The sequence below is a fragment of the Belonocnema kinseyi genome, chromosome 3 (genome assembly GCF_010883055.1).
Source record: "Belonocnema kinseyi isolate 2016_QV_RU_SX_M_011 chromosome 3, B_treatae_v1, whole genome shotgun sequence".
NCBI classification, from domain to species: domain Eukaryota; kingdom Metazoa; phylum Arthropoda; class Insecta; order Hymenoptera; family Cynipidae; genus Belonocnema; species Belonocnema kinseyi.
Genome location: NC_046659.1, coordinates 7,592,549 through 7,606,960, shown reverse-complemented (window position 1 = coordinate 7,606,960; position 14,412 = coordinate 7,592,549). Strand labels below are relative to the sequence as shown.

Genomic DNA, 14,412 nt, shown 5'->3' with positions numbered 1-14,412 from the left:
GAGAAATGGGTTGCGCGCGCAACCCAGGCATTTATATCGTCTCCTACCATATTCACACGGACATAGACGTGTCATAGTATTGGACCACGTCTCGTTTCAGATGTGGGATCACTGCTTTGGCCACATCGTACCTCGAAGGCCCGATTTTTGTTTCCTTTATACTTTTTGTATTTTTTGATATCACTCGTTCCAATTATAACTAAGCTTTGATGTTTATTTGTCGGGTTCTTGCACGGTCCCGTAAATTTTACATACTGAAACAATTCACTGCTTATTTTTACTATCTTATTCTTCATACTTTAATTCACACGCACATTTCCCGTAAGGATAACTTTTCATGACACTATTAACCGATCCCGGCCGGCGACACGCTTTTGTTTTGTTTTTCATGACCGGCGAATCACCATGCGCCATATTCACTGCGCGGGGCAAACAAATAGTCCCCGAACATTGTGAAAAGTGTATGTATTATTCAAAACTGAAACGTATTTGGCTTTATATAATACTTGCGTAAAAAATGAGATTGGAATTATTACATATTATTAATCCACGTAGCATGTCGCTTAAAGGTATACTTTTTAAAATGCTTAAAGGATTTTAAAGTTTTGAAGAGTGTTTTGATCGCCATAGCGAATGGCATCAGGAGCGTACTTAAAAATATTTCTTTAACTATCGAGCACCATGTGATTTGACATGACAAGTGAAACATACATAATCAGTTTTCTAATGAGTTGCTCCTGGGAAGCGACTAGTTGAGGAATCCGCAACATGTTTTTTATTTGTGTTGGGAATGTGAGTGCTATATTTAAATAAATAATAATTAATAATAAGAAATAATAATAATAAATAAGAATTCAAGTATACTAAGGAGAATATCAATGTTTAAATATCTTGCCACGTGAGACACACGTTCGTTTTATCAGCTAAAAGAAGTAAGTATATATATAGTCTAAATATTTATAAGTTATTATGTTTTTTATATTCAGGGTGTCTAGCGTCCTGAAAATCCTTGAAAACCTGGAAAAGTCCTTAAATTTTTTAGCCTGAAAAAACCTGACAAAGTCCTTAAGTTTTGCTCAATATCCTGGAATTTTTACTCAATTAAAAAAAAAGATAAGAAAAAAGACTGCTGAACCGTTTTTTTGGTGTAGATGCATTATTCTTTATTTGATTTCTAACTTTTTGTTTCGTTTAAAAGTAGAAAAATACAGCTTTTTAACAATGGATTGTTTGTATTATCACGGTGAAAAATGTTGAAGCTACAATCGAAAATATTGCAATGTTTTTCATTTATTCTCTATTTTTAAAAAATTAAACAACAGTTTCATTAAAAAAATTTAAAGTAGGATGGTATTTTGTTGGTTAGAGGCATTTTAAATAACTACCGAGGATATAATGAAATCGAACATTTTTTATTTTAATTTGAAACTTTTTTATTCCGTTTTATAAGAGATTCTGTGTTAAAAATACTACAAGATTAGCATTCTGGAATTTGAGTATTAATGGTCACGGCAAATGAAAAATTGGTCAGAGTAAAGTATAATAGAATATTGAAAATAAAGTTTAGTTCTACACTGATATTTTTGTTTGAAATATCTACTATTTTTAATTATTTGTTGAAAATTCATTTTTTTGTAGAAGATTCAATTATTTGAGTAAAGTTTGAAGCAGTTCATTTAAAAATCTGTTTTCTTTGTTGAAGATTCATAATTTTATTCAAAACTTTATATTTTTTGTTGAAAATCATTTTTTTTTATTAAAAATGTAATTATTCTATTTTAGGATTTATCATTTTTGTTAAAGATTCATTTCGTTAGTTGAAAGTTTAACTTTTTTTTAACTTTTTTTTTCAACTAAATTTTTAACTTGAAAATGTAACTGTTCCATTTTTCAATGAAAATTAATAGTTCTAAATTAACAATTCAACCACTTGAGTAAAAGTTGAACCAATTTGTTAAAAAAAAATTGTTTGAAGGTTCATCTCTTTGGTTGAAACTATTTTGTTGAAAATTCGTTTGTTTTTTATTTGAAATTAATTTATACCTGAAAATGTAACTTTTCCATTTGTGACTGTGCATGAAGAAAGGGAACTGATATACGGTAGCTTCATTTCACAGAAGGAGCGATTGTAGAGGCGGTCCAACACAGAAACTCCATAAAAGGGCCTCACTTTGTAGTTAAATAACAATTCGAATTTTCCAGATATAGAAATAATATTTTTTGTATGAAAGAACAAATAAAAAACAATAGATGGGCGTAAAAAACAAAAATCGATTTTTTCTGCATTAGGTCCCTTTCTTCGCGGATGGTCACATTTTTTGTTGAAAATTGATCTGTTTTAGTTGAAAATTTGTCTTTATTAGTGTCAAATTAACATTTTATTCTTCTTCGTTGAAGTTTCCACTTTATTGTTCAAACTGCAACTGTTTGGTTAAAATTTAACTTTTTTTAAAATTTATATTTCCGGGTTGAAAATGCAATTTTTTTGCGAAAAAATCGTTCTGTGTCCTATTTTGTCAAGGTATATTTCGTGTTGAATTTTCGTTTTCATTTTAGTGATAGAAAAATTATTTATTATTCTTAATATCATGATTGTTAAACGATTACCTTGCAAAACTATTGAGACATAGAAATTAAATTCATTTCAGCAATCAAATGATGAGACCAAATGTAAATTAGATATGGAAGTAAAAACATTTATAATCCTCTTGTATTTTCAGCAATGAGTTCTGAAAGTGAAGGCAAGAAAAATAGATTCAATTTTTCTGAAGGTCGGAAAGTAGTACACCCGCAAACAGCTCGACGACGAAATAGTGAGCTAAATATTGTTTTAAATGCAGGTAAAATGAAACGTTAATTATAAATCTCTGTATTTATTTAAGTCAGCAATAAGAAATGAAATGCGTATTTTTTTTTAGAAATCTTGAAGTTTACAAATGATGCTTCACGCTACAGAATGGATGAAGGGGGTAAAACTTCGGAAAACCCTGGGGATCTGAGTACGAATACTGAGATTCAAAATCAATCACTCATATTGGAAAGTCCTTCACCTTCCTCTTGTTTACGTAAGAAATTGCAGTTTTCGATCAGCATTATAATCATTATTAGCACAATAAGGGTGTTAATGAAAAAAATCCTAGAGTCGCAAAATGAATTCTGTGTCAGTTTTTACATAAAAATTAGTTTTTCTCTAAAGCGATCAATATCAATAAAAGAATTATTATAACATTATATATAGGGGGTATCAAAAATAAATGAAGTTCTAGTATATATCTCGAAAAAACGGATTTTTCAAAACTTCAATTTCGTTGTTTATTTTTAATTTCTGGTATTTTTAAATACCCTGACTATTTTTGGGAATGTGCAAAAAAATGTCTGGTTTTGACATTTAGAAGATTCTGCGGTCAAGAAGGTCTAGTCAGCACCCGATCAGGCCCCGAAAATACCGCCTTGATTAGACGGTCTTGACGAAGCCTGAACTGGACGCATGTCTACCCCGATAATTTTCCACATAAGCATTTTAAAATGTTGTCTTTATTCTCATTCGAAAATTTTTACAGAAGAGGAAGTTGGATTAACTGAGACAAGTCAATTTCCATTCACTTCGAAGGGAAATGAAAAGACTAAACCAATTACTAATGCACCGCGGATTACGGTTGACGTTAATGTATTTATCGATAGACAGCAGACATTCCGCTCAGCCTTACAATCATTTTCAGAATGATCTGAAAAAGAATTATATGAAGAAGTCCTTGAAGCAGTGTCACCTCCAGACTTCCATGGTTCAACCGAATCCGAAATGTTCCATGTAAAACAAGTGAAAGATTATTTTGTAAGCGGCGATAGTAGTATGTTCAAAGAATCGGGACCTTTGGGATATTAGCGATTATTATTTTTCCCAAATATTTGATCCTCCTGATTCGATCATTAAGTACCACTTTTGGTGCCCAGTATGCTGTTTGCTTTTAGAAGAACCCACAACAAAGAAAAAATTTAAAAACCATAAGCGACTTTGTGAGAAATGTCGTCAGAAATTTTTGTTATCTATGAACTCTCCAAACTATTTCATATCACTTGATTTGAAAATATCAAATCACAGCTTTGTTAAATACGGACGTGTTCAGAGAAAATTTATTTGCCCATATAAATGATTTTAAGTCTAGAATGCCTGATGAAAGAGTAATTCTCGATGTGTATGACGGATTGTGGTATAAAAAATTTGTAGCATTTACAATATCACATAAGGGCATACTGTTAACTTTTATCATTAACACAGTTGGAGCTGCTTTATTCCACAGCTCAAAAATGTCGTTTTGGCGAATTTTTGTCATCATAAACGAATTGCCTCCACATTTGTGATTTCGCCACCCTATGTTAGCTGGATTATGGATAGGTAAGAAAGAACCTTCAGCTAGTTAAATGAACTTATTCATGACTTCCTTTGTTGAGCAATGTAAAAACTTAAGTAATGATGGTTTCGTTTGGAAAAATAGTTCGGGAGAGAGTGTCCATTTCTTAGTGAAACCCATGTTATGCAGTGTAGATACAGTGGCTCGTCCTCTTCTTCAGAACAGAATGCAGTTTAACACTTATTATGGTTGCTCTTGGTGCTACATATTTGGTACATATACAGGAGTTTCAGTGCGATTCTTGATGGAAGAAAAGGAGTCCTGTAAACAATTTTTTCGAAATTTTTCGAAAAAAGGTCGGAACGCTTATAACCGGAACATTTCGAATTTTTTCCTAATTCATTCCGAAATAATTCCAAATTGTAGTTAGATTTTTTCCTAACTATTGAGTAGGAAATTTTTCCTATTAAAGTAGGAAAAATTTCCGAATGTAGTACGAAAAATTTCCAAATGGAGTAGGATATTTTTCCGAACGAAGTAGGAAAAAGTTCTGAATGTAGTGCGAAAAATTTCCGAATGGAGTAGGATATTTTTCGGAACAAAGTAGGAAAAAGTTCTAGATGTAGTGAGAAAAATTTCCGAATGGAGTAAGATATTTTTCGGAACGAAGTAGGAGAAAGTTCTAAATGTAGTACGAAAAATTTCCGAATGGAGTAGGATATTTTTCGGAACGAAGTAGAAAAAAATTCCGAATGTAGTTGGAAAAAGTTCTAAGTGTAGTACGGAAAATTTCCGAATGGAGTGGGATATTTTTCGGAACGGGGTAGGAAAAAACTCTGATTGTAGTAGGGAAAAACTCGGAATGTAGTAGGGGAAATTTCCAAATGTAGTGGGAAAACATTCTGAATGTAGTACGAAAAATTTCCGAATGGAGTAGGAAAAAACTCGGAGTGTAGTAGGAAAAAACTCGGAATATAGTAGGGAAAAAGTCCGAATGTAGTAGGAAAAAAATTAATAATAGTGGGCTTATAAACTGGTTAACTATTTTCGAAAACTTTTCTATAAAGTTTAGACATATTTCTGAATTACAATTGTACGATTTAATAAATTACAAAATACAAAGTTACTAAATTGCATTATAATTTATGTAAAGTTATTTTATAAAACATTATAATATGTTGGAAGTTTCAAATTTAACAATTTTATTTATTAATTTTATGGCTCTTGAATCATCATCGTCAAGTTTCTGGTGTTTCTTTTTCTGTTGACATTTGTTCCCTTTTTGAGGATTAATATCCAGAAGCATTCTGAAATATAGAGAATATAGAGAAAGTGGATCTCTTGAATTTCAAACTTTTAAAATTGAAGTTGAAACATTTTAAACTGAAAAGTTTCAAATTAATTTCAGTTAAATTGCCATATTAAAATTTTTTAACTTTTATAAATGGTAGAGTTCAAAAATGCAGTTTGAGTTTTCAAAATTATATCATTTTAAGAAATGTTAAGCTAGAAACGTTGAAAATAGAGCGATTAAATTTTCTTATAAACTGAATAATTCTGAAATTAAAAAATTAAATGATTTTAAAATGATTCGAATTTTTCCTTACATTCTTCCTACAATTTTTACAATCCTACCGAAATGAAACAGTTTATTTAAAATCTTCCGCATTCATTTTTCATATTTTAGTATATCTTTCCAAATGTAAATCCTTTTAAATTTATATTAGGGCGTGGGCTATTTCAACCGAAATTATGGTAAGAATAGCCGGATTTTGCGGTACACGTGAACACTTCGTTTAAATGATTTGAAATCATTTCAAAGTTTAAATTAATTTGACTTTTTTCAAAACTTTTAAAGTTTAATTTCTTTATTCATTTTTAATATTTAATTTCTAATTCATGATTTTAAATTAATAGTCACATATTTCTGAACATTAGGTAATTGTTCTTTTTCTCAGTTCAAACATATTAAATTGAATGGGTTAAAAATGCAATATTGAAGGCTGAAATAATATTTGTAATTTAATGAAAGCTTTTGATTATGAATATATTATTTCGAAGTTATTTTAAAATTAAAAATAGTTTATAAAGTTTCAATAGGGCGTTTACATTTGCTTAAGACTTTCTAATTGAAACAGTTTCATGTTTAACGTTAAAATCTGAAAATTCTAAACTTGTGAACTGATTCTGACTCGTCTTTTAAAATCAGTTATTATTCACTTTTTAAATCTTAAAGTTGAATCATGAACTAATCATTATAAATAAATTTAAAATCATTAACTAGTCTATTTTCATAGATGTTCAACTAAAGATGGTTTTTATTCAAAATCTTTGATTTCAAACGCTTCTAATTTTGAATTGTTTAACTCTTTAAAACTGAATTCTTAAAATTCAATAAAAAGGAAGAAAGTACAATTAAGGCAGTAAAAATGGAATTTTATCTTTGAATAAACTCTAAGGTTGATGAATTCTTAGCGTCATAATTGTACCCGTACACATAGTGACTCAACACGATGAAAAAAGCTCCTTGCAAGACACTGTCAGTTTCCAGTAAAATCGTCTTTTCCACCACGACAAAACATGAATATGATTCCTGATACATAGTCGTCCCTGAAAATAAATGAAAAATGTAATTATTTGTATTTCTCTGAAAAATGAATCATAAGCTCGTATATTTTGATATTAATAATTCGTTGTACATACCTTTGATAATTAGGATAGGACGAGTCGAATCTCCGGATGTTTTTATTTGGTCCTCAGTAGACTCCGCATCCTGTGAACAATTAAAAAATATAAAAAATTTAATTGATAGATGTAAATTATATAGATAAATAAATTTATTGCAAACATTCGAAATTAATATTTTAGTTATGTATACTTTCATTATTTATATTCATTTCAAAAGATTTAAATAATTTCGACGATTTCAAAAAGTATCAGATATCAGATTTTTTTTTAAATTAAAAAATATTTTAACGATTTTAAACGATTTCAATATTTGTACAAGATTTCAAAAGATTTCCCAAAGATTCCAAATATTCCATTGATTTGAAACAAGTAAAAAAGAATATAGAAAGGTATAAACAATATTTCAAGAAATTCATATTTATTTCAAAAGATTTAAAGAATTTTAAAGATTTCAAAAAGAGTAGACCACACCAGATTTCAAAATATTACAATGCTTTAAAACAAGCACAAAAGATTTCATAAACATTTCAGAAACATTTCTCAAATATTTCGAAGATTTCATAACGATGTCAAAAGATTTCATAAATTTCAAAGACTTCGAAAAGTTGACAGTATATCAGATTTTTTCTAAATTTCAGAAAAATTTCAAAAATTTTAAACTATTTCAATATTTTGTAAAAGAGTTAAAAAGATTTCGGAGATTTCAAAGACTTCGAAAAGTTTACAGTACATCAAATTTTTAAAAAATTTCAAAAAACTTCAAAGATTTTAAACGATTTCAATATTTTGTAGAAGATTTCAAAATATTTCCCAACGATTCCAAATATTCCAGCGATTTGAAACGTTTAAAAAATAATGTAGAAAGGTATAACAAATATTTCAAGAAATTCATATTTATTTCAAAAGATTTAAAGAATTTTAAAGATTTCAAAAAGGGTAGACTACACCAGATTTCAAAATATTTCAATGACTTGAAACAAGCACAAAAGATTTCAGAAAGATTTCCCAAATATTTCGAAGAATTAATAAGGATTTCAAAAGACATCAGATTAAATTTTTGTTTAATTCCAAGCATTTCATGAACTATTTCTTATTGATCATAACCTCAATTATAAACGAATTTTTAAATTAATCACTTTCAATCAGATGGGAATTATTTTCCCCACTAAATCGCGTTCCAGACAACTGAACACAACTGTATTTTCTCAAAACAATACATCATTAGTCTATCATAAATAAGTCAAAAGGGTATAAATTGACAACTTGAAAAAATTGTATACAAATTCGAAAATTTTTCGATAATAAAAATGTAACATTTTCATAAAATATCTTAAAGTACCGGAAATTTGGAATTATTATTCCACACTAATATTTTGCCAATCGTGTTTACTTACAAAATGGTACTGTGGAAGAATAATTAAAAATTATTTTGAATGTTGTCATTTGTCAAATTGCTATTTAGGGTAATATAGTTGAATGTGCTATTTTTATGGCACCAACATGCAATATTTGTTTTCTGTTCCTCCATAATGCCTCGAGAACATGAATACAAGAGCTAACGGTTTTCATTTTTTTGAAAATAAAAATAAACATTTACCAGGTACCTTTTTGGAATCTTTCCTGAATATTGCAAATTTGAAAACTGAAAACTTTCAGGGCTGTTTGCGAACTCCCCAAATACTTACATTTTAAAAGTGGAAAGGGTTCCGAGGTTAATTTTCATTGGTCAAAATTAGTAGTGGAAGCTCTTGCACACTCCTTCGGTTGACATTATAGATTCTCGGAAAACCCAAATTAGAAAAAAGAATTTTAATAGAGACCAGGTAAAAACGGTTCAGACGGTCCGGGTTGTTTCAGCTTCAGTGATTGTAAAAGATTTGCATTGGGATTGGAGCGGTTGTACTAAGCTTAGACAGTTATAAAAGTAGGTACAGAAGATGTGCTAAATCCTAGAGTGTCGAGGATTAAAATACATACAGTGAATTGAGGTCCAGATTACGACGAGCAAATATTTTAACCTTGTGAAAGTTCAGGCATGAACTGACCTGAAATTTTATTGATCCTCTTACAAACTGAAAACCTTTCTAAAATTACACATAGAATGAAAAATAATTTTTACTTCAAACCACATACGCATGTGGAATACATATAATCTAACTATTACAATATTATATTGATAGGTGGCAGGGTAATCATTTCAATTATGTAAGAAAAACTGACATTTCCTTATAAGAATTAGTTTACGTAGATGTGGAAAAATATTGAATTTGATCGGAAAGATAGATTTCATATGGGAACTGGAAAAGCTGATAAAAATTGTGCAGTATGTCCCATTTTGTGAGAAGTATTTCCGAATTCACATAAGACGTTTTGCACATCAATGTAAAAAATATAAAATCTCTTCGAAAAAATACATTTTTTAAACGAGGTGGAAAACTACCTAAAAGTTATATAATAATTATAATCATGTAAGAAAAATTTCCGAATCCAGATAAGAAATATTTCATGCTAAAGTGAACAAATATCGAATATTATCGGAAAAATAAATTTCGCAATAAAACTGCAAAAATTACTTAAAAGTTCTGTAATAATTCCAAATATATAAGAAAAGCTTTAGAATGTAGATAGAAAATATTTCATGTTGAAGTAAAAAAATATAAAATATTATCGAAAAAATAAATTTCGCAATCAAACTGGAAAAATTACTAAAAAGTTTGGTAATAATTTCAATTATGTAAGAAAAGCTTTAGAATGTAGATAGAAAATATTTCATGTTGAAGTGGAAAAATATCAAATATTATCGGAAAAATAAATTTCGCAATCAAACTGGAAAAAATACTAAAAATTTTGTTAATAATTCCAATTATGTAAGAAAAAATTCCGAATCCAGATAGAAAATATTTCATGTTAAAGTCAAAAAATATCAAATATTATTGGAAAAATAAATTTCGCAATAAAATTGCAAAAATTACTAAAAAGTTCTGTAATAATTTCAATTATGTAAGAAAAAATTCCGAATCCAGATAGGAAATATTTCATGTTAAAGTGAAAAAATATAAAATAATATCGGAAAAATAAGTTTCGCAATCACACTGGAAAAATTACTGAAAAGTTTGGTCATAATTCCAATTATGTAAGAAAATGTTCCGAATTCAGATAGGAAGTATTTCATTTTAAAGTGAAAAAATATCAAATATTATCGGGAAAATAAAGTTCGCAATCACACTGGAAAAATTACTGAAAAGTTTGATAATAATTCCAATTATGTAAGAAAAATTTCCGAATCCAGATAGGAAATATTTCATGTTAAAGTCCTAATCCACATTAGCAAAATTTCCTACATTTTCCGAGATTTATACTATCTCCTAAGCTTTACGAAATATTTCCTAAGCTTCACGAAATACTTCCTAACTGTTCGGAAATTAACCTAAGTATTCGGAAAATTTTCCGATTTCCTCCAAAAAATTACGTATTTTTCTCGGAAAAACGTATATCCGACCTTTTTCGGAAAAATTTCATACTACTTAGTAAGAAAAATTTCGAAAAATTTTTACAGTATAGTGAACGATTACATTCACTATATTTACGAGACATGAATACTGCTATGAACAATTATGAAAAATCATCTCAGAAAGCTAAGAAAAATGTAGATAAAAAGCGGTTTAAAGTGGTTCAAGGTGTGAAGGGATTTTCCGTTTTATCAAATTTGAATGACTTTGACATGATATGGTCTTTTGTAAGAGAATACTTGCATGCTGATTTAATTGGCGTGGTGTTGCTTTTATGGTCTTTATGGACCGATCCGAATAGTCCCATTCATCTAACTAAGAACTAATAAGTTCAAGTTAACGAACGACTTATGAAAATGACACCTCCCAGTGAAATACACAGGTTCGTTAGGCCATTAGTTGCCATCAGAATGGCACACGAAGAAAATTTGATCATTAAAATTTACCCAATTAGTTCAAAAATGGAGCACATTACTGCGTTTAGATAAAGTTTACAATTATTTTAGGATTTAATACAAAACAGAACTATAAATATTACAAAAGAGTTATGTAAAATCTCAATTCCAAATTGAACATTCTGATATGTAATAACCCAGGCGGAAAAATTATATATAGTTTATATACAGTGTGAAGTATTATATATAATATTCATTTGTTTTATACCAAAAATGTATAAAAGAAATGAATATTTTATATAATACTTCACACTATATATAAACTATACATAATATTTTCGTCTGGGAGTTCATATAAGGATTGTATTATTTTTATACCAGTATATCATAAAATAACGCAAAGTAATGTAAATTTTTTTTTAATTAATGATATAAAGCTTATTTTCATGTGATTAAAGATTCACTTAAAAGAAAGTATATATTGAAGAATTGTTTAGAGGTTTTCACTTTTATTATGAGAGGAATTACACAAAAGTATGGTAAAATGAGAATTGCTAGGGACGTCAACAGTGTCAGAGCTGAAGTTTAAAGCCAAGTCCCCCGTACAAACTTTAACATTTTTAAGTTCCGGTTAATATTGTAGGACTGCAGAAAATATTCAAATATATAGATTAATTTTACATGTTTGATTTTATTCCTTAAATTCTAACCTAATTTAATGTATTATATTTTATATAAATTTAATTTGTGCGTTTTTAATGTTCGGAACCCGTCACAGCGCTTTCAATTTTTAAAAGCGTTAATATCATTAAAAGCGTGCAACTATATTATATTTAATATATTTTAATTGAATGTAATTGTTTAAGACAAATTGTGTAAGGATTTGTGCAATAAGTGGATAACCTTCCACAGAATCTGGTTGTGTAGCATGAATATTTTTTTTTGCTGACGCACGAAATTTTACATGACTGGGATGTATAATTCACATATGGAGCGGTAGACTTTTTTTTATTGAAACTGTAACTAACGGTTCGAATCATTTTACCTAACTGGTAGGTAATCGATATCTCATTTTACCTGACTGTCAGGTAAACTTTATTATCTAGTTAGATTATTTGTTACAGCATCGCGAATCAAATTATAATGAATCTATATTAATAATTAATATTTTCAAATTAAATATTACCCTACTTCATTTCACATGACTGAATGTGAAATTTAAATAAAATGCCGTGATGTCATCCGTTTACCGAACTAAGTTATCTAAAATCTAACAAACATATATTCTCGATGCAGAAACCTGGAGAACTGGTTAGTAATGAATTTGATAAAAACCTTATTAATATAACGTTGATTCTAGACATTTGATCGCACCGACTCGAAACCTAACAAGCTCGACTCGACTTTTGTGAAAAAAGAGTTTCGAGTTTTTTGCACGTCCTTATTTGAAATCTTTCCAAATCTTTTTATAAAGTGTGTCATATTCCTCGACGGTAATTTTGCCAAGCTTCGAAATAATACATTTTCTAAACTAACATGGCAAAGTGTCTTGAAAACAATATGGAAAAAATAGATGATCTAGAGGACAGACGGAATGTTAGGAGAAAGTTTCTTATATTATCAGACGAGTTGATCATAAAGAATAGGAGTGCTACTGTGTTGAGTGACAGGTTGAGTGGGGGACTTGCGTTGACCACAGAATTTTTGAGTAATAATCCAGAGATATTGGTAACAAATGCAGATAAGGGCAATATAACGGTACTAATTAATAGAGATAGTTATAATGAAAAAATGCAGGAAATTTTTTGCGGCAAAAATAGCTTCATGTTGGTAGAGAGAGAACCGTTGGAGACTTCTCAAAAAGCACCTTTTTTATTACTTAAGAGGTGGCGAGATAAGAAGTATTTGGGTAAAAAGGCAGATGTAGGGACGGTTAATACAAATAGTACAAATTTGGCTCTAGCCTATGGTTTATTAAAAATACACAAGCAGGACTTCCCCTTGCGTCCTGTAATATCGACAGTAAACAGGCCCACTAGGAAACTTGAGGAATTTATACTGTGTATTCTAAAAAAATCAATAGATGCACCGAGATTTTCGATTAAAAATAGCTTGAAATTTATTAGTAGGATTCGAGATTTTCAAGTTCTGTTAGACAGTGTATTTGTTTCTTTTGATGTGGTGGCCATGTTCCCAAACATAACAATGACTAAAGTATTGATATCAATTGCTAGAAGATGGGACCTAATTAAGACCTAATTTGCACCATGAGAGTAAAAAGGGAAAACGTGAATTTATGGAGCTTTCATTTATTAAAAAAGAGGCTGATAATGCTCTTAATTGCAAAACAACACTTAAAAAGTAAAATGTAATGTTGGAAAACTTTATTCGATTTGTGTAAGATTCTTTACAGTCGGGGGGGGGGGGGGGGGAAATTTGTTAATTTGAGACTAATAATAATAAAAATCATACTACTTGCTAGTGATGTCTACAGAAGGTTACTTTCTCTCTACTGCTTGCTTTTCTTAATTGCTTACTTACTTGCTTCATTGCTTGCTTACTTGCTTACGTGCTCATTTGTTTCTTTGTGACTGCTTTTGATTGTTCTTAGTTGATGATTAGTGGTTGGTCTAATTTTCGCTCGGTTTGCGTGCTTGTCTGTCATTCTGCCTATAACGTACAGAGCGCTTCGCGCTCTGTAAGTTGGGTTCTATTCTTTAGTAATTCTGCGTTGTAGGGCTGGGGGTGATAGTTGGCTGTTGGTTAGTCTTTCACTAGGTTTGCATGCTTGTCAGTCGTTCTGCCCATAACGCACAGAGCGCTTCGCGCTCTGTGAATTAGATTCTACTTTGTTAGTAATTTTGGGTTGTAGGGCTGGGGGTGATAATTAATAATTGGTTGCTCTTCCAATTGATTTGCGTACTTATCAGCCGTTGTGCCTACAACGCACAGAGCGTAGGTTAATTTCTATATAAACAGTGAATTTGTTTCTCATAGTGGTCATGGCCTTTTCAGTACTTTGTGAGTAGATTGTTTTTTCGGTATTTTATACAAACTTTTCTTAATTACACGGAGCGCCTCACGCAAAGTGAATTTGGTTTCTTAATTGGTTTATAATAATAATTTTGTTAACAGCTTGAAGTGTTGATTCTTACTGTGAGGAATCTCTCGTGATGGGTGGCACTTGACGCTGTGGAGATGTTTTTCATTAATACTTTTAGAACATGTTTTATAACATTTGTTCTTTGTGAATTTCTCGAAAAGGGAAGGGTTAAGGGATAGAATTTTTGTAATGGATAATTGTTGTGCTTGACTGGGGTTGATTATGCATAGGGACCTGAAAGTTTAATGATAATGCATGGGGTTGGAATCACCTAAACACCCTGGGGGTGCAGAGGGAACCTGGAGCTCTGATGCACACATAGAAAGAAAACAAAGTAGTATAGATAGGACGAGGGAAGGAATGGGGGG

At 30.0% G+C, this 14,412-nt stretch overlaps 2 protein-coding genes across 2 annotated transcripts in view; one reads left to right on the top strand and one right to left on the bottom strand.

Annotated features, from left to right (window-relative positions):
• Positions 1-3,724, top strand: part of LOC117169705 — a 16,538-nt gene extending 12,814 nt beyond the window's left edge. Inside the window, exons 2-4 of the mRNA XM_033356203.1 lie at positions 2,721-2,840; positions 2,919-3,065; positions 3,561-3,724. Of these exons, the coding sequence (XP_033212094.1) occupies positions 2,723-2,840; positions 2,919-3,065; positions 3,561-3,724 (429 nt within the window). The 5' untranslated portion in view covers positions 2,721-2,722. The remainder of the gene's footprint in view (positions 1-2,720; positions 2,841-2,918; positions 3,066-3,560) is intronic.
• Positions 3,725-5,392: 1,668 nt separating this feature from the next.
• Positions 5,393-14,412, bottom strand: part of LOC117169110 — a 237,248-nt gene continuing 228,228 nt past the window's right edge. Inside the window, exons 5-7 of the mRNA XM_033355268.1 lie at positions 7,053-7,122; positions 6,839-6,959; positions 5,393-5,656 (exon numbers count right to left, since the gene is read on the bottom strand). Coding sequence (XP_033211159.1) covers positions 5,518-5,656; positions 6,839-6,959; positions 7,053-7,122 — 330 coding nt within the window. The 3' untranslated portion in view covers positions 5,393-5,517. The remainder of the gene's footprint in view (positions 5,657-6,838; positions 6,960-7,052; positions 7,123-14,412) is intronic.